This window comes from Hylobates moloch, unplaced genomic scaffold, assembly GCF_009828535.3.
Source record: "Hylobates moloch isolate HMO894 unplaced genomic scaffold, HMol_V3 SCAFFOLD_1, whole genome shotgun sequence".
NCBI classification, from domain to species: domain Eukaryota; kingdom Metazoa; phylum Chordata; class Mammalia; order Primates; family Hylobatidae; genus Hylobates; species Hylobates moloch.
Genome location: NW_026652276.1, coordinates 218596132 through 218617502, shown reverse-complemented (window position 1 = coordinate 218617502; position 21371 = coordinate 218596132). Strand labels below are relative to the sequence as shown.

Genomic DNA, 21371 nt, shown 5'->3' with positions numbered 1-21371 from the left:
CCCGGGTTCACGCCATTCTCCTGCCTCAGCCTCTCCGAGTAGCTGGGACTACAGGCGCCCGCCACCACGCCCGGCTAATTTTTTGTATTTTTAGTAGAGACGGGGTTTCACCATGGTCTCGATCTCCTGACCTCGTGATCCACCCGCCTCGGCCTCCCAAAGTGCTGGGATTACAAGCGTGAGCCACCGCGCCCGGCCTCACTTTTTTCTTAATGAAAGAAAGTTCTCCTTCTAGTGAAACAGAAAATCTTGCTGATCAAGGGGCATATGAAGCACCGTAAAAAACGTACTTTTGAAATCTTGAGGGTTAAAACACTTATCTCTCAGAGAAGACAGGTACAGTTCAATTTGGGACACAAACTGGATATTTAGCTGGAAACATTTCTTGTCTTTATTTACTTTAATATTTACCTTCCACTTGAGTTGCAGAAGGAAAAGTGGGAGAACCAGCCATTCCCATTCTCGCATTTTCCACATGCTTTCTTAATTGTTCTAACGTTGAACTGAAGCTTAAAATCACATTAGTTTTGCAGTTTTAATGCAGGATTTGAGGCTGCAGAGTTCTCTTCATTCAGCTTGCAGTGATAATAGCCTGAGACCCAAAGGACTCTAGGAAGGAAAGTTAAAGCTTCCATGTGTGTCTGTGTGGCTGTGTTTTCAGATTTCATGGTCATAATAAAGATATAAGGGTTGATAGATTAAATGAGAACTTGAATAATACTAATATGTAGTTTTGTTTTTGTTTTTCTCTCTAGGCCAGCAATAAGCAATGGGTCATATTGCCCTATTTTTTATAAGACTTTTGTAGAAAAGACTGTGTGTGTGTGTGTGTGTGTGTGTGTGTGTGTGTGTGTGTGTGTGTGTGTGTGTGTGTAGAGAGAGAGAGAGAGAAAATAGGCGATGGATAAACAAGTTAAATATTCATTTTACATTACAGTATTGGTTTGCTGAATATAAATTCTTGAAAAAAGTGCATCCACTGATTAAGTTGGTTAGACATTATCTTTACAACTGAATTTACCTTCTAGGTTTGCTTAGTGAATTCTTCTCTGTAACTATTGCAAATATATATCCCTCAGCTTAACAAGTTCCTATTATTACAGCATCTATAAGAATGGTTCTTATTTAATAATTTGTATTTGTAACTCTTATTTCTTATACTATTTATAATTCTTGAGAAAATTACTTGATTTTAGCTTTCACTCATGAATTAATCCAATAATTTCCTGTTCTTTCTACATAAGCACCCTCCACTTCGAGTTGTGGCTGATCTGTCTCCTAGGGACTTCTTCAGAGATAGGGGTCCGGCTTTAGGTTTTATTCTTCTCTTTCTGCCTGGACACACACAATTTTGCCTCTGTCTTTGTTTATCGTTGCAGCTCCCTCTGAATGTTTTCAATAACTACTTCAGCCTTGGATTTGATGCTCATGTCACACTGGAGTTCCATGAATCCAGAGGTGAGGACAACGTCCCATTTCCATCTCCCAGGGAGGAAGTTTCTAGCAGGTGTTTTGCATGTTCCCTTTTGTTTGTATATCACTTATGCGTTTACAGTGGGCTTCAGTGCTGTTTCATTTTAACCTTTAGGATGACTCTGGGAGCTACACAGGGCAGGAACTTCTTATAAATGGGACCCTGAGACCTAGTTGTTCAGACAAATGGGACCCTGAGACCTAGCTGTCCAGGGTCTCAAAGACAGTAAAGGGCAGGACTAGATGTGTGTTCCAGGTCTCAGGATTGTTCATCTTTATGTTCTACTGGAAGATTTGAAGTGAGTAAAATACTAAGAAGTGATAGAGACTATTACTGAAGTCACTAGGATATTCTTTAGCTTCACAAAACACTATTAAAGTGCAATACTACACAACCAGAGCCATTGAAATATGGTAGCAAAAATAAAAATGTCCCCTCTGTATAAAATAAACAACAGGCATCTTAGAACAACAGAGGAGCTATAGGTAGTTTAGGTTGAAAGAATAGGATGTAATGGTGATGGGATTAATTAGGAAGGTACTAGGGATCCCCACTGGATGATACAGAGGTGTGAATGAGACCGTGTAGTGATTTCAGGTACTAAAAGAGATGGAGTCAAGATTAGGGGAACAGAATTTTTGAAAGAGAAGATGAAATAATGATATGCTGTTAAATATTTCATCAACATTTTCTTGTACCATTTAGAACTGATAAAGTTTAGGGTTTTGACTTGTGTTTTGTAGTCCTAATTGATCTTTCTCTCTCTCTCTCTCTTTCTGTCTCATTTTGTCTCTTAAACTCTCTTCTTATTAATATAGCTATACTATATATCCATGTCTATGCCTGTATCTATATCTGTACCTAGTGCCTTCTGAATATATATAACCAGAACCATGCTAGGATGTAGATTGTTAAGAGACTTGTGAGATAAAGTCACAAATGAGAAGTACTTTACTTTTTTCCCTCCAGGTTATGTAAGAAAGGAAGTGGTGTTTAGAATTTTTGCATACTTGGGAATTTGAAATAACAGAGCACTAAAAGCTAGAATTCAGATTTTCAGATTCTGGTAATAACATGAAAATTCTGATCATGCACTTATGCACTAGAAGTCAAGAGTGATGCTACAGGATTAAAAATCACTAGAGTGTAAAATACAAGTAAGGAACAGATCTTTAAAGTCTCTTACTGGATCCAGCAATGTTAGCAGACTTTGGCCTTCCTGGTTTCACAAGGTTTTGAGAGGACAGGCTCTGTAAAGGTCAAATTCTGTGCCAAGCAAGAACAATGCTGTTTGAAGAGAAAGCCATAGTTTGGTCTTCCTCTCTGATTGGCCAGAAAAATCACAGCTAGAAGGCATGATTGATAACAGAACCTCAAACATCCTGAGTCAGAAACACTACCACTTTCCACCTCCCTGCCTTAGACAATTCTTGGATATTAGGTATTCAGAGGGACCTACCTTGGGGCCAACATTTATGACCTGTTACCCTTCTTGTATTTAAGGAGAGTTAATTTGGGAAGTACACGGGGGATTTTATTCTTCATTTCTTACCCCATTTTTTGTCTTATATTCTTCAGCAGAATCCCGATCCTGGGCTTCTTAATAAAATACCCCAAACTTTTAATAATACTTGTAAAGTAACACAATTGTCACGAATACATGGATTTCCGAAAATAGGCATGAAAAGAGGTATAAATGAATACGTGGCCAAAAACGAGCTCATTCAATGAGCTCAATGAGCTCAAGTGAGTCTCATATTTAGTCTAACTAATCCGGAAGTTTTTCTAATGATTCACTTCCTTAAACTATGATGAAGTTTCTATGCCTCAGAGTGAGAAGGGAGCAGGGAGAGACCCTTACATGGAAAGACCAGGCTTAGAAGAAAATTCTTTTGGGGAAGGTGATTTTTCTCTTTTATTTTAAGCTGTAGGACTATTGTAGAGTGGGATATGCAAATTGTTGAGTGTATGAACATGTACATTTATATGTATGTGATTATAAAACAATTAGTTAAAAGATGTCAAGCATTAATCTTTGTATAGTTTATTGCTAAGGCTTATTGTGTTCTGATGTAGTATGAAATGGAATTGTAAACATTTCCCCTGCATGTAAATCAGAGCCTTTGAGGAAAATCAGCCACTGAAGGGCTGATAAGGGAGAATTTATGTTGACTGGAAATAGTAGGTGCAATATTCATGCAGGTGAGGTAGAGGTGGTAAAAAAATAAATATCTATAAGATATTGGAACCAGATTTTGTTGATACACTTAGACCAGAGGTATGGACTTTTCAGTAGCTGTTAATCTGCTTTTTTTAAACATTAAATTAAAAAATTATTTGTCTATAAAATATATAATTAAGCAAATAGTCTTGTTTTTTTTTTTTTTACTGTTTCTGTTCATTTGTATTTTCCCCCTATTTTTAGCTAGTTACTCAAGAAATCTTAAGCTAAGCTATAGAAGAAAAAACAGGATAAGGAAGACCACATTTTTAATTGTGGCAAGCTTACTTATTTTGTCAGTAGATAGTGAGTGGCTGTTCTCAAACCAAGAAAACTCATAGTGAGACTTTAAACTGTTTTCCAACACAGGCACTGTCTGCGGCTTCATGGATCATTTGCTATAAAATACCTGAAGGGTAACACAAAGGCTCATGAAAGCCATTGTGAAAAAAATAAGCTTGGATAGTAGAATCTATGAGGTATTATTCAAGAAAATATAATACTTTTATGTTGAGAATTATGCCAATATATCTACATAAAAATGGGCAATTAATATAAATCTCATTAAAGGAGAATTTTTAAAAATTTAACTATGGAAAGAATTTTTAGCACAGATATAAATATAGCCCATCAAATGGACACTTCTTAGCATAACTACATATATTGTATTTCTTTTAGAAGGAATAATTAAACTGGCATTAATTCCCATTTTTATATCTACTTTATTCCAGACACAAATCAAACTCAAAAACATGTTTAATTACGTTTGGAAGCTGTATACATAGCTTATGGAAGTCATGCCCTATGAAAGTCAAAGTAAATAATTGCTTCTCCACCTCCTTCCACCTTTATCCTGTTATCTCAGCCCAATATCTCTGGAAACCCTCCAATTTCTACAAAGCATCTGGAGTGCCTCCATCTTTAATGTGCTTGAGAATCACCTGGGGAGCTCCCCTCCACAGGTGTATAGACTCCACACTCAAGTCATTCTAATTCAGTAGATCTGGCTAGGGCCTAATCATTTGCATTTCTAACAAGCTCTCAGTTAATGTCAGTGATGCCAGTTTGGAGCTACACATTTATAGTCCTGGATTACTGTCCCTGTAGCACTGGGCCACCGTACTAACTGGCCTGGAACTGGGGGAAAGATGATAACCAAACCATGGGATCTATTGGATCTATGGGTTAGGAGGGAGTTGGGGAGGAAGTAGGAGTGCTAATCTAAGTCGCTACCTTTTATGAGGTCTCCATAACAAAACTACTTTTCCTCTTTCACAGAAGCAAATCCAGAGAAATTCAACAGTCGTTTTCGAAATAAAATGTTCTATGCAGGGGTAGGTATACATTTTATTTCATAATTACTACATATTACTTAGTGCCAATTCACTGTGTATCATAAAGTTGCAAACTACATTAGAAATAATCACATATACATCTCATTTATATATGTCTAGATATGGTTACTGTTTCATGTCTGGGCTTAAGAATGAAAGTGAGGTGTATTTCTTAAGTTAGTTGTCAGAAAGAGAGTTGGTGTTCCTCATCTCTGAGCTTTTGAGCAAGCCCTGAGGCTTCATGTTGAACAAGAGAGGATGCTATTCAGAGGGATATAAGAAACAAGCATCAAAGCCAGCGTAAGAAATGGGGGCATTGTGTAGACTGATGATATCTGAAGAATTTTAGGTAAGAACCTAGTTTTCACCAGGGTGCGCACATTGACGTTTGGATTAGAAACTGGCAGAATATGGGGTGTTTTTCATGGACGCATGCGTGAGATTAAAGGGGGTGCCTTCTTTTTCCTTCTTTTGTTTCTCAGGCACGTTCATAGTAGTAAATAGAGAATGAAAAAAGTCATCCGAAATATCAGTACAGTTTAAATTTATGCCAATGGATAGGAGGAGTTTAAATAAAAGGCATTTAGAAGCTGCATATGTAGTTTATGGAAGTCAAATCCTGTGAAACTCAAAGCAAATAAGGAAATTTTAGTGGAAAGACTGTATCAGCCTTAATGGACAAGGAAAGTGGTCAGAAAAGGTTGTCAAAATAAACCTTCCAATGACCCTCGGAATTGTCTACTTTTTCACTCACATTCTGTGCTCTTAAATTTTATAGTGAAACTGTAAATTATAGTTTGGAAACAGAAAAATTTCAACTTGACAACTCCTGCACTGCTTTACTTCGGATTCTGCAGAAAGAGAACGTGTTTAGAATTTTTGCATACTTTGGAATCCTTGGAATCTAGGATATGGAAGCAAGGATTTAGTATAACCATGTAATTACGAGTTTCTTTCTCTTTATTTCCCTGTGGTATAGGCAGCTTTTTCTGACTTCCTACAGAGAAGTTCTAGAGATCTATCCAAACATGTTAAAGTTGTTGTAAGTATTGAATGTGTTGATTTATTTCATTTGAATATGATATGACTGCCACAAAAAACTCCCAAATACTTAGTTTGTATATTTAATCACTGGACTGCATAGAACTTTGGAGATCATTTTGTGTAGTTCATTCAATCTACACTTATTATGTGTCAGGCACTGTCTTAGTTGCTGGGGATGAAGATAAATGAAAAGACTAGCTTCACTCCTGAAGAAACTCACAGTTCAGTTGTGAAGAAGGTCACGTAAGTCACTTCAGAACAATAAAATTGTTATTCAACCATGTATATAATATGGTTGTGGCACAAAGGGAGAAGTGATAACTCTGACTATGGTGGGGTCAGGAAGACCTTTATCAAAAAAAAAAAAAAATGTTAGCTGGGTCTTGAAGCATAAGTCGGTACTCTCCAAACAAGTATCTTTATTCCAGGATAATCTGAGGAGGATCTTTATTCCAGGATAATTTGCAGAGGATATTTATTCCAGGATAATCTCCATTTTAGAACAAAGTGTTGGTTTCATTATTTTGTGGTGATTCACTCTCCCACCTGGTCAAGGTTCCTCACCACTGGATGGATTCTTTTTGTGTGTGCTGTTTCTTCTTGGGTCTCTGTATCAGGTTGTGGAAATATACTGCTTGGGGGCAAGGGAGAGAGAAATTTATCTTTCTCAAGGTGACGCATTCAAAAATAGAATAAAATTGGTATTAAGACATTAATGTTTCCTTATAGTAACCAAGTTAAAAGAAGGAATGAACATGACTTTGTTGCACATAGTTGTATAAGTAAATGACAGAATGAGAAAGAGAAAAAAATATATAGATGGAAAAGAAGGAATGAGAATATAGCAATGCTTGAATTTATCACATCACAGGTAAAGAATAAGAATAATTTTGATGGGCCGGGTATGGTGGCTGTTGCCTGTAATCCTAGCTCTCTGGGAGGCTGAGGCAGCCGGATTGCCTGAGCTCAGGAGTTCGAGACCAGCCTGGGGAAAATGGTGAAACCCCATCTCTATTACAATACAAAAAATTAGCTGGGTGTGGTGGCATGTGCCTGTAGTCCCAGCTACTCGGGAGGCTGAGGCAGGAGATTGCTTGAACCTGGGAGGCAGAGGTTGCTATGAGCTGAGACCGCACCACTGCACTCCAGCCTGGGTGACAGAGCGACACTCCGTCTAAAAAAAAAAAAAAAAGAAAAAAAGAAAAAGAATAATTTTGACAAGAGAGAACAGAACAAAATATATACATGAAAATAGAGAAAAATATATGATCTTAAGCTAAATGAGAATATGAAGAAATATAAGGAGCATGAAAACATAAAAATTAAAATGTGTAATCACCAGTAAAGCATGTATAAGACATGAATCTACTAAATCAGTTGAAACAAGAGAAAAAGGCCTTTATCGCTGCTATTAACAACCATTGGCATCCCTTTCAGTTGTTTCAGTTCTCACACAATAAAAATATAAAGCAAGTATCTTTTAGTGGTGGAGACTCTTGAGACTGAAATATTGCCTTCTTAAAGCTAGATACAAGAACACATGGCCCATTGAACTATGAGGATTATTATTTCGATAAAATTATGGCTATTAAATTTAAGTAGCAGCAACCTTACATTAAACTTCCCCTGTTTCTTCAGCTGCCTGCAGCCTAGCAAAAATTAAACTTTACTGCCCTTTCCAGTGTGTTTTGCATTTACAGGCACATCCACAGTACCTGCTAGGAGACCCAGTGCATGCTGGGCGGTGGCCATATAGAATGGCAGTGTACTGTACAAGTCACAGGATTGATATCAAACTCTGTACACTTCCTAACTGCTAGAGAGTTTTCTTTCTCATATCTCAGTCCCCTTGATGATACATGTCTCATGCATGAGTGACTTTATAGTAGAGTCTAAAAGATGCTTGCAGAGAGGCCAAAATGGCAGCAAATAACTAGGAAAGATGTGATATCAGCCTATATGTGTAATATTAAAGGTTGGAATCTTTATATAAATTATATCTTATGAGGAGGAAAAAATCATTATAACTAGGTGTGAACATTTGGGATTTAGCTAGGTCTACCTTTGCTAGGTATATGACTTTGGGGAAATCATTTAACCTTTCAGAGGAGTTTGCTTTCTTCATCTGTCAAATAGGCGTAACAAGACATGTCTTTGAAGCAATGGTTTTTGACCATTGTGCTGTGACATAGAGAGACACAAGGATACTTTTGCAATGACATCATTCTATGTTTTCCTGAGTGTGAGATGAGAAGGATGGAAGGTTAGTGAGAGTGATTAGATGTCTACCCAACAACAGAGCATCTTTTCTTTGTCAGAGGGTGAAGTCAGTGTTTGTAATGCAATAGCTAATAATGTCTCATAGAGATATAAAATATGTATTTGAATATTAGACCGAGAAAATACAAAATGACAGTAAAAACCTACATATAGCCATTATTCGTTCCACTTCCCATATTTTCTTCTTGTTATTTATCAATATATGAGCTTGTACAAAGGAACATATTTTGGATGCAAGTATGTCCCTTTGTGTGTATTTGAAGTTGGGAAAAAGTTGAAAACTGCTATTCTAAAGGAATTGTACATTTATATATTATTGCAATAATATGTAAAAAAAAATCTCTGTAAAGCAGTATACCGTGTAAGGCACACATTTTCATATGATTTGATGAGTTCCCAGAATCACTAACATGTTTCCCAGAAGGAAAAAGTAGAAAGTTAAAAAATGAATTCCGTTCTAAATACAGTAATATTATAATCTTTTTGCAATGCAACCATAAGGCTTTGTACACTATTAATGTATCACATCCTAGGTTTTAAGTTTTAGTTGCTTACAACATGCAATTTTGACATTTACAATGTCTACTTTTTTATTCATTGGCATAGTCATTTATAACTCATTTCAAGTTCTTAAGTAAGTTGGAAGATGTTTGCTTAGTAGTTGAGAGTACTAGAAAAACATCTTTAATGTCTAGAACTTCATTACTAAGTTATATTTGACAATAATTTATTTAAAATTATAAGATTTCTTGGAAACAATTCTTTGAGAATACTCATGAAAATTAGGCTGTATGGAGATCAACTGGGAAAAAAAATGCAGGTGCTGGAGACAACTTGACCGCTAGCAAAATCATTATACTTAGATTGAAACTGATCCTAAAGAACTCTTTCAGAATTTGCAGGGAGCTTGGGGATGCTTTGCTCCTCTCTCCAAATGAGAAGGTAATGGGGAAATCCTGTGATAAGGGTATGAGGAAAGCAAATACGAGAGCAGGCTTTACACCTTTGACATCGGAAAGTCTATAGTCATGACTAGAGTTATTCTCTTTTGACTTTTGTCACCAGTGGGAAATGAGAAAGGAACATGAAAGACTTTTCCTTGATTTATCAAGGGATGATACCCTTGCAGAAAGCACTAGCAGATCAGGGAAGCCATGTTCGAGGGTCATTGAGGCCAAGCTAGGCTGAGACCCTTGATTCCCAGGTCTAAACTCCAGGAAGACAGTGAATGGTAGAAGTCTAAAGTCTGAATGGCCGGGCGCGGTGGCTCACACCTGTAATCCCAGCACTTTGTGAGGCCAAGGCGGGTGGATGACCTGAGGTCAGGAGTACAAGACCAGTCTGGCCAACATGGTGAAACCCCGTCTCTACTAAAAATACAAAAATCAGCTGGGCGTGGTGGCGGGCACCTGTAATCCCAGCTACTCGGGAGGCTGAGGCAGGAGAATCGCTTGAACCTGGGAGGCGGAGGTTGCAGTGAGCCGAGATCATGCCATTGTACTTCCGCCTGGGCGAGTCTGTACGAGATGAAATTTGTAAGAACAAACCACGAATGAAGATAATACTAGTGTATAATAGATATCTTTTCAAAAGTTTGTGGTACAGAGACTTTTAAAAAAGTCTTCAAAATATTTGACATTTTCAAAATAAAAATTGTCTCAAAAAGCAAAGAAAATAAATAATATTTGGGACTTGTTTGAATCAGATAATGATGGTGGTAAATACTACTGCTTTAACTTGAGGCTTTTTTCTTTTCATTCTTTTAAGTGTTCATAAATCTTTTAATGTTGACACCATCAGTCTAGATAACTAATAATCATCCATTGTTAAGAATGATAATATTTCCTTTGATTGTGAGACAAGAGAAGAAATCATTTTAATCAAATGGAGGTTTTGTTCTTACCTTAAGTGCAAACAAAACCAACCTCTGTACCCTGGGTCCAGTAAAGCTATAACCAGAATATATTTTTAATCATTGTGACTGGCATTCACTTAAGCAGAGATAGGGCAAGGAGAAAGAGACCATAGTGTGTACTATTGTCAAACTAGTTATCTTTGATAAGTTTTTAGACTTGTGACTTCTTCAAAACCCCTTTTCTGTTTTGATTGTTTCAGTGTGATGGAACAGATCTCACCCCAAAGATTCAGGAACTGAAGTTCCAGTGTATAGTATTTTTAAATATACCCAGGTAAGCTCTGTTTGTATTGTTTCCTTGGTTTGACATGAGCTCTGACTTGAGGTTATCTGTTTTCATAACAGAAAATTTCAGATGTAAACAATGAAGATCAGTTATCTGAATGGGTAATTAAAGATTTCTAGGTCTGATAATTCATTCTCTGATTTGGTTTATTTAGTGTTGTTTGTGGTTGGTGGTTTTGTGCATCATGTGGCATGCATTGTCTGTACTTACCCATCTTTAAGAAACCCAGGCACCCCTCTTGACTGGAACATCTTATTTCTAAATTAATGTTCTTTCCCTCCTCCTCCCCCTCTAAGAATGAGAGAATTGAAAAACTTTTTTTGTTCTCAGTTTCCTAAAAACTGTTAAAAAAATCATCCAGTCTGATTCGAGTGTGGAATTCATTCAAAATTGTTGCCAGATGATTGCTTTGAAAAATAGGATGAGTTAGAGTATTGTTTTCTAGCCAGGATGTCAACTCTCCATGGTGCTATTACGCACTTCAGGAGAAAGAGATATTTAAGATAACTAGACTCAAAACAAACATATTATCTCAGTGGCATAAATTATGTTCTAGGCCCTGAAGCCAAGATTTTGGAAGGGATGGATCTATAACCATTTATTTGCCTGCCAAACAACTCAGACACAAAATCTGCAAATACATTGTATTTAGACTGAATTTAATTGAAATGAGAGTTGTATGTAAGTCTGTGGCTAGGAAAACACATCATAGTCTCCTGATTATTCTTGGCAGTGCTCAATATAGTCAGTTACAATTTTATTCCAGATATATTTGCAGCTTAATTGAAGTAGAAGGCCTGGATTCTCAGAAAGCATTGTTTATTACTTTGCTTTATTATTCTTTCTCTTGTCCTTACTCTCTTCTTCTCTTGTCCTTCTTCGTCTCTTGTCCTTCTTCTCTCTTTTCTTGCTTCTCCCTCTTTCCCATCTGTATTCTTCTTCCTCTATTTCTCCAATTTCTTTTGTTTCCCCTTCTCTTTCTAATCTCCTATCTGTATTTCATCTCTTCTTCACTCTGTCTTCCATAGTTACCTTTCCCTTCTCCTGTGAGTACCTCTTATTTTGCTTACGTATTAATGGCAAATGCTTCCCACTTCATTTCCCTGTCTCTTTTCTACTGGCATGCATACATCTTCCTTTAAGACCAAATTCTGAAACCACCTATAGACAATTCATGATATATCATAGAAAACAGACATATATGAATCATAGTGAGAAATATAAATAATGAATGAGGAGAAAGTTGGATACCACAGGATACTTTTGTTGCAAAATTATGGCCCATTTTCACAGCTTGGTATTTTGTAGATGATAAGAAGTGCATTTTCTTTTCTATTGTAAGGTGTGTACCAAGAATGGAAAACTGTTTTTATGTTTAATAAACATTGGGTCTAACTACAAACTAACACCTCATGATAGTCATGAGAAGGATGGGACATATTTACTTCTGTCTTTCATCTTCTCTTGCAGATATTGTGCTGGCACAATGCCCTGGGGAAACCCAGGAGATCACCACGATTTTGAACCTCAACGTCATGATGATGGTTATATTGAAGTCATTGGATTTACCATGGCCTCTTTGGTGAGCAACACAACTATTTTATTAAAATGAAATGTGTTTTAGTCACAGAGTTTATTCAATTCACAGGACTTTAGTTAACTTTTTCTCCTGCTTTATCAAGTTACAAATTTTATGAATTATAGAGTTGCTTAGGAAAAACAAGAAAAAAACATCATTTTTGTCACTAAGGAAACTGATGCACATTTGTTTGAACCTCAAGAATAAATGAATATCACTTCTTATTTTTCCTGATTAATTTTCTACCAGAATGAAAAGTTTTTATGCTAATTAAAAACATTACACCGGGCTAGGGGTGGTGGCTCACACCTGTAATCCCAGCACGTTGGGAGGCTGAGGTGGGTGGATCAACTGAGGTCAAGAGTTCCAGACGAGCCTGACCAACATGGTGAAACCTGCCTCTACTAAAAATACAAACATTAGCTGGATATGATGTACTGCCTGTAATTCCAGCTACTTGGGAGGCTAATGCAGGATAATTGCTTGAACACAGGAGGCAAAGGTTGCAGTGAGCTGAAATTGTGCCATTGTACTCCAGCCTGGGTGATGAGTGAAACTCCATCTCAAAAAAAAGAAAAAAATTACACCGTAGAAACATCCCAGCACTGGCACAGAAGCCATAGCATTTTATACTTTTTTGGTTCACTGAGGACTTTTGTGTTTAGATAAAAAAGAAGCTGTAGCAACTTGTGGATATCCGTCTTACTTATGAATGAAATGATCATCTCCATTATCACAAAATATCTGAATATACAAAGACATCATTATTGTGATACTAGTGAATACTCAGTTGCCACAATATTGAGATCACCTTGTATTTTAATTTTGTTTGCTTGCATTAAGGAAGGAAATTTATAGTGTAAGTATATTTTCAAACAGGTTTTAGCCATGCATTCCTGCTTATTATTAAATGATGTGGGGACCGGTTAAAATTATGCTTATCATTTCTTGTGTAAATCAGGCCATACTGAGTTTGTAATGCAAATAAAAACAAAGCTTCTGCTTGTCATCTTTGTTTGGCACAAGATTTGTGCTGTACCTTATGCATAAAAGAAAAAAGGTTGTATTTCTCATTCTAAACAAATCAAAATAGGTCTCTTTTTTACTCATCTTATGAATTCCAAATAACTCTTCCTCAACTACCTCAAATTAGTGAAGTTTAACAGAAAAATCTATTGTGCTTATGGCAAGAATCTTCATCACCTGATTTTGTGATGGCCCTTGTTAACTCATCTCTAGAATAAAATAGTTGTCATGGTAGAAAAGATTGGACTGGGGTTGACTTACTTTCCAGCGTTGTAACACAATATAGCTCCTTATCTCCAGAGCTTTTTTTGTTTATTGCAAATGAAGAGACAAGCCAAGAGCAAATAGGATTAAGTTTAGGAAGGATATATGCAGGGAAGAATTCTTTTTTTTTTTTTTTTTTTTTTGAGACGGAGTCTTGCTCTGTCGCCCAGGCTGGAGTGCAGTGGAGCGATTTCGGCTCACTGCAAGCTCCGCCTCCTGGGTTCACGCCATTCTCCTGCCTCAGCCTCCCGAGTAGCTGGGGCTATAGCCACTCACCACCACGCCTGGCTAATTTTTTTGTATTTTTAGTAGAGACGGGGTTTCACCATGTTTGCCAGGATGGTCTCGATCTCCTGACCTTGTGATCCACCCACCTCAGCCTCCCAAAGTGCTGGGATTACAGGCGTGAGCCACTGCGCCCAGCCAGGGAAGAATTTTTGGAGGTGACAAAATCATGCCCGTATATGATGGAAAAAACTCTCTAAACTGTCCATACGTGGTTTACTTATTCATTATTCACTGATCCAGTGAACATTTATTGAGTGGTTATCATGTGCTAGAGCCTCCTAGTTCTGACTATGTGGTAGAAGGCTCTCAGGGATTGTCTGTGAGATGACGATCCCTTACCTAGGCCTGGAAGGCCAAGGGGAATATTCAATATTTCCCCATTGCTTTTAGGATCAAAATCTCTGTCCTTACTTGGCCTGTAAAGTCGAGGTTCTGTCTGGTTCTCTAGCCTTCCCTGCTGTCATCTTTGCTTTCTAGCTCAAGCAGCTGACAAGTGAAGCACAGCATCGACCCTCCCTTGCTTCTTTTGTACCACCAAGCCATTGCACGTGTGCTCTCTCTCTCTGAAATGTACTTCAACTGTTTCTTCTATGCCTTCTCAGACTTTATCTATGTCTTGTTCTTGTTCTTTTTGTAGTCTTTTCTGGTTTGGGTGTTTTTTTTTCTAACAATTGTATAATTAGTATAATTTATATTATACTAATTCATATATTTAGTATAATAATTAGAATATTACACTAATTATACAGGAGCAATACTGAAACTGGGTAATTAGTGGAGAGTTGAATGGAGGGCTCTTTCACAAATAGCGCACTAGGTTTATGAGAAACCAATTCTTGAGCTGAAGATAAAAAGGAAAAGAAGCAATCACCAGTACCAGAAAAAGAACTGCTTGGAAAGGGTTACCTGATAGGAGTGATATTTGCAAAGAGGAAGCAAGCAACCTGTGCTCACCTGGCAGGGAGCAAGCCAGGGACATAAATACAGCGACTTCCCACTTCACCTTGACCTCTAGATCTTCTGCTGGTGGGTCTATCTGGAGAAGTCTAACTGGAAGCCGAAGACATGGGAGACACTGATGCAGTCCAAATAGGTCAGCCTCACAGAGCAGAAAAGAGGGCAGGGAAGGCTGGAGAGGCAGCTGGGGCAGCAAATGGTGGATATCCATCACTCCCCGGTGGGTGGCCAGTCCACAACAGGGAGCCTGCAGCATGCAGTTGGCAATGCGTGATGTGACTGACTGAATTTTACCAGGAGAAGAAGAATGGAACTTGGCATTCTGGAAAAAGGAAAATTTACAAACATTTGGAAGTAGCAGGAATTGTAGTGCTTTGTGAGAACTGTAAGTAGTTTCATGTAGTTTAAATGTAGGTGAAAAGAGAGAGTGATCACAGGTGGTGCTAAAGACATGAGTAAGGGCCAGATCATAGAGTGCATCACAGCACTGATCTAGGAGCGTTTACTTTATTCAGCATTCTTGAGGAGTTAGTAAAATTTTTTTAAAAATAAATATTTATATGGGAAGGTTTCAGTGTAAAAATAGACAAAATAATACAACAAACTCCCAAGTATCATCACTCAGCTTTTATAATTTTCAATTCATGGACAATCTTATATTTGTCCCACCTACAACCTCTTCTATTATACTATTCTGGAGCAAATCCTAGACATTACGTGTATACAGTATATGTCATATATACATCATATGCATAGCATATATATCATTTTATCCATCAGTAATTTGAAATGGACTTTTATTTTTTTATTTTATTTTTTCGGGGAATCAGGTAGGGGCCTTTATTGGCCAGCACACATCTACCTCCTGGCATCTGACACAAGCATTTGCAGGAGTAGGTGGCCCCTTCCTCTCCATGTCCCCATCCCCAACCTGAGATGCGGGAGGGCCTGGGGGCTCAGAGGGGAGAACTGAGGCAAGAAGCCCCTGGTGATCCAGAGGATTGGGCAGCCTGACCTCGGGGTGAGGAACCTAGCACTGGACAACAAGAAGGGGGGGCACGAGAGGGCTCCCAGAGGTTTGGTCGGGGAGGGGGAGGAAGACTGCCCCCTCCCCCGTCATCCCTGTATGTGCCGAACCCCAGCTCCTGACTCCCTCAGTGCCTTTGGGCCTGGATGCTCAGACAGCAGATGAGATGAAGCCTTGTACCTCTAACCCTCCTCGAAGGCCTGCCTCCCCCCACTTCACAGGGGGAAACTGAGGCTCAAGCCTCTCAGCCCTTGCTCAGCCTCAGACATGTGCATGGTGCCAGGACTGAGACCTGCTTACCCCTAAGGCCTAGATGGCAGAAGGGACCCTGAGGACATTAATAAATATGGACGGGCGGTCCCTGGAGGCAGCTGGCCAAGTCCAGGTAGGAGGGGAAGCCTGGCCTGGTCTGCCTCAGGGGCCACCACCGCCCTCAGCCTCTCTCATCCCGGCTCCTGGGGGCCATGATCCGGTAGTTGGCTGCATGTCCGCCCCTCTTGCCCCGAAGGAGGCTGGGGGTGCCTGTGCCGGCAGGGCCTGCCCCAGACCCCAGCTCTGGTTCATAGAGCCCAATCATTGTTTCCAGATTAAAACCCTCTCAGCTAAAATCTTCAAAGCCTCGCGTAGTTGGTGCAACCCCTCCCCCCAGTGGCTCTTCTCACCGGGTCTCCCTTAGGGCCAGGTTCCCCCCGCTGCCCAGCAGAGCCTTGGGGGCCAGGCTCCCCACGCAATCCTCTTTCGCCCTTCTCTCCTGGGTGGCCAGAGATTCCTTTGGGTCCAGTGGGGCCTGGGGGTCCTATGTGTCCAGGACTCCCAGGGACACCTGTGGTGCCAGGAGGCCAAGGGGGACCCATGGGCCCTGGAGGGCCTGGAGGCCCAGTGGGTCCCTGGGGCCAGTGGTTGTTGGTCTCCGTGAAGGTGTTGGATAGCAGTGGGTCTCCATTCTGGGAGATCTGGGCATGGGGTGGCCCAACAGGGGCTGGGGGCCCAGGGGGCCCAGGAGGCCCTGGTGGCCCAGGAGGTCCCCTCTCTCCAGGGGTGCCCACAGCTCCAGCCCGGCCAGGGCTCCCTGGGGGGCCCTGTGGACCTGGTGGGCCTCTCATCCCCATTGGGCCCCGGCTGCCAGCATCTCCCTTGGGGCCGGTGGGCCCGGGCAGCCCCCGAGCACCGACTTGGTCATTTCGGGGAAGCAGCGGGACCCTCACACTCTCTATGGCTCCTGGCAGCCCCTGGAGGCCTCCGTCGCCAGGGCTGCCCTGGGCAGGAGAGGGGCCCCAGAGGGAGCAGGGTCTTCAGGGGTAGCTGATGTTGGAGGTACTGGCCGCTCTGTGACAGTCAGCACGGCCACCTTGGCCTCCAGCACCTTCAGCCGCTCTGTCAGCTCTGACACTTGGCTGCAGTTGAGACAACCTGAGAAGGCTGTGGGCCGAAGTGCCATCCGCCGCATGGTACTGCCCGACCACTTGAGCTCCAAGGAGCCAGAGGAACCTGCAACTTCCTCGCAGCTCCCTCCCCAGTGCCCAGGGCAGCACCTCCACTCACGGGCGGTCACTATCTTGTACATCACCTTGTATGTGGGTCTCACCACAGTTCTGTAGCTGCTTCCCGGACAGCTCATGGGCCAGGGTCAGTTCTGCAGCACTCGCTGAAGGTAGGTGCCATTCTGCACATGGCATGAGATGGTGCGGGTCACCACGTAGGAGCACCAGTTCCTGCGTCCGGAGAACGGAGCTGCCCCGATGCTCCATGCAGCGCCGCCTCCCGGGAGCAGGAGCCCGAGGCAGAGCAGCGCTCAAGCCCGCGGGCCGCCCATGCTGCCCCAGGCGCCCTCTGCGCGCGGCCCCTCGCGGTCGCCGCCCCCAGCCTGTCCTCCCCGCCCGCCTGCCCGCGACGCCAACCGTCCCAGACGCGCGGAGCCCGGTTTCCAGATCCGTGGCCGGAGGGCGGGCAGGAGGCGGGCGGGGTTGGGGGCACGAAATGGACTTTTAAAAGATACTCTCTTTTATAAACACAACCACGATAACATTATGTTATTTTAAAAAATGAAAATAATAGTGCCTGAATATCACTAAATATTTACTCAGAGCTTGAATTTCCAGTTGTATCACAAATATCATTTATTTTCTTATGCAGTTTCTCTGAGTCAGAATCCAGATAAAACTTACACATTGTGGTTGGTTGATACGACTTTAAACTCTCCGTAGTTTCCCCTTCAACTCTTCCTCATTTATTTATTAAAGAAACTGGTCATTTGCCCTGTCAAGTTTCTGAGTCTGAATTTTGCTGATAGGATCCCTGAGGCATTTATTAAAATGTGCTTCTTTCTTTTTTCTGTACTTGATAGTTGGATCTACATACGCTACATGTATTTTCCCCCAAATCTACTTTGTAAGCAGTGTTTTCTTTTTCTAAAAAAGAATATATAATGTCTGGCTTTCTTTCTCCTTTTTTAATGTTGGCAGATATTGATGGTCAATGTCTGGATGTAGCAAACATTAAGGGTTGCAAAATAGTGATATTCTAATTCTGTTTTTTTTTTTTTTTTTGAGATGGAGTTTTGCTCTTGTTGCCCAGGCTGGAGTGCAATGGCGCAATCTCAGCTCACTGTAACCTCTGCCTCCTGGGTTCAAGCTATTCTTCTGCCTTATCCCCCCAAGTAGCTGGGATTACAGGCACCCGCCACCACACCCGGCTAATTTTGTATTTTTAATAGAGATGCGGTTTCACCATGTTGGTCAGGCTGGTCTTGAACTCCTGACCTTAAGTGATCCACCCGCCTCGGCCTCCCAAAATGCTTGGGTTACAGGCATGAGCCACCATGCCTGGCCTGATATTCTAATTCCATCCTTCTTCATTTACTACTTGAAATATTTCTATGAAGAGAAATTTCACTTACTGTTTGATTACTTAGTCATATAGTTTGTGTAGGAAGGGCTCAATAAGTGATTCTTTTTCTTTCTTTATACATTTTCAAAATACTGAGTTAGTTCACTAGCATCCTCCAATGATGACTCTGGTTTTAAATGGCCTTCAGTTTTTGAACAATAATCCCATCATAGATTGGGATTTAGCTTCCCCTAGTATTTGGTTGGGCTCGTGACTACTTGGATGAGTTGAATACAGTGAAGTAACACTGTGCATCTTCCTAGTCTGGGTCATAAACGGTCCTTTCAGCATATGGGAAATTTGAGTGCTAGTGATGATGTCTAATTAATAGGATTTTTTTTAAATTCAAGGTAATACTTAGTTCAACTGTCTCTCTGCTTTCATTCCTTTAGTATCAATCATACTCATTTATTGAATACTCATTGAATCTATAAATTCTGCATCCCTAAGTGGGATGCTGCTAGGTAAAACTGTTAAGAAGTGAACCAAAAGAAAAGCCCTGTCCTCAGGGTGTTCATAGCTCAGTGTTATCAGGGGGGCAAAGGAGTAAACAAGCAATCATAATCTGAGGCAGCAAATTCTAGGAGAAAGGCCGGGGTGAGAGTGGAAAGAATTGAAATCAGAACAGTGTGTGTAAGATGGGGATGTCAGCAATAATTTCTTAGAGGAGGAAGGAGTCCCTGGGAGTGGAATTGCCAAGTGAACATGACCGTCAGAGAATTAGCCTAAGAGACCGCTGTATCCTAGGAGAGAGTTCCAGTGGTGGCTTCGAGTAATGGCCCAGAGCCAATGAAGCCGTCGATGTGGAGAAAGGGCAGAGATAGAGTTCTTTAAACTGTCAACAGGGAGGCTAAAAGAGATGGAGTAAAACAGGGTCAGACTTGTGCTTTAGAAAGATGTGGAAGACATTGTAGAAGACAACAGAATTTACAACTGGAGGCAGGTAGACAAGTCAGAATGCTGGCATGTGAGTCCAGGTGCAGAAATGAGAAGGCCTGGCCAGGTGCAGTGGCTCCCGCCTATAATCCCAGCACTTTGGGAGGCTGAGTGGGCAGATTACCTGAGGTCAGGAGTTTGAGACCAGCCTGGCCAACATGGTGAAACCCCATCTCCACTAAAAATACAAAAAATTAGCCAGGCATGGTGGTGGTCACTTGTAATCCCAGATACGTGGGAGGCTGAGGCAGGAGAATAACTTGAACCTGGGATGTGGAGGTTGCAGTGAGCCAAGATAAAGCCATTGAACTCTAGCCTGGGCAACAAGAGTGAAACTCCATCTCAAAAAAAAAAAAAAGAGAAAGCCTGCAAGCCTGAAGAAAGAAAGTGCCAATGAAGACAGAGGGGCTGGTGACTTCAAGAGGGTTGTTTGGACATAGTGACGTATTGTGAAGGGTACAAAGGGAAGAGTATACCCAAATTCCAGGAGGCTAGCATAGATAGCTAGGTAAAGGATAAATGCATTAAATGAGACAGAAAACATAAAAGAATATCTCAAAAGAAATACACTGTGTTTTATCTATTTTAAATTCAAAATCTCTGTAAGACATCTAAGGACATATAGAAATGGGCAATTTGAAATATATGTTTAGAGTTCAGGAGATGTTTTCAGGTTGGAGAGATTGTTTTGGAGAGGGAGGGGTTCTGCCAGATCCTTTTTATTCTTCTTCTATCATTTGTAGGAAAAAGAGAAATAATCGCAGATGGGAGTTGGCAAAAAGGAAATGGAATACTAAAATTAGGTCAATTATTTTTTTCTCTTTACATCATGTGAATAAGGTAATCCATATACATCATCAGCTAGCATCAAATGCACGATTGAATCTCAGATTTCAGTGACTCTAATTGCTTCCAAGAAAGAGAATCCTATCTAAGAAAAGCAGAATTAAATGGAGTTTAAACCGTATGGTTTTGAACATTCTATGCCCTCTAAATGTATACTGGCATATATTTCTCTATTTTCAGACACATTTTATCTTACTACCTGCTACTCATATAGCAGTACAGCATTGTATTTTTTTTCCTTCAGGATGAAAGAATCTAATTTGCAGTCTTCAATTTCACATTTCTTGAACTAGTATATTGATTATATTTCTAAGAAGGTCAATTATTTAAAAACTCAAACATTTGTTTAAGTTGATTATGTAAACAGACAAATGTAGTTATTTGGGTATATGTGTATATATTTTTGCACATTTAATATAGCTGCTATATAATTAAAAACATAACCAGTAGGTCAAGCTTTTTAGAAACAAACTATTTTTCTTAGAAATTGATATGTGTGTAATAATTAAAGGCTATACACTTTTAAAATCATGGAATACACTAATAAATATATTTGTACATTGCTTATTATTTAAGTAAAATCCAAAAAATTGAAAATTCAGAGTGGCACTTTAATAAGAGAGCTTTGAAATAGAATTACCGGAATGGGAAAAAAGACTGTTTCTTTTAGACTCTTTATCTTGTAATTGCAAATTTCAAAGTAGAAGTCTTCAATTTATTTTACTGGTTGAAATGCATTCCTACTAATTAAGATGATTCTTCACTGGGTGCCGGGTAACCTGATTACCTTTTTGGATTTTACACAGACCATAATCAGACATTGTAATTTGTATTTATTTCTGCCACAATTTTCTGCCATTATTGTTTCTAAGGTCCTTTCATGTTGAGTTTGTTTCTAAGTAATTTAAACTTCTCAAGATGTTCAAAGCATTATTCAGTCAGAGGAATTGGGAACCTAATTTGCCATTCAGTATGAAATCCAAAGATTTCAGTCTCGTAAACTTTAAA

At 40.1% G+C, this 21371-nt stretch overlaps 1 protein-coding gene and 1 pseudogene across 3 annotated transcripts in view; one reads left to right on the top strand and one right to left on the bottom strand.

The window, feature by feature from the left end:
- Nucleotides 1–21371, top strand: part of DGKI (diacylglycerol kinase iota) — a 475885-nt gene that overhangs the window by 266193 nt on the left and 188321 nt on the right. For all 3 annotated transcript variants that reach the window (XM_032761874.2, XM_058427069.1, XM_058427074.1), the window contains exons 15-19: nt 1380–1458; nt 4974–5029; nt 6009–6071; nt 10469–10542; nt 12025–12136. In XM_032761874.2, coding sequence (XP_032617765.1) covers nt 1380–1458; nt 4974–5029; nt 6009–6071; nt 10469–10542; nt 12025–12136 — 384 coding nt within the window. The remainder of the gene's footprint in view (nt 1–1379; nt 1459–4973; nt 5030–6008; nt 6072–10468; nt 10543–12024; nt 12137–21371) is intronic.
- Nucleotides 16129–17635, bottom strand: LOC116814405 (EMI domain-containing protein 1-like; annotated as a pseudogene).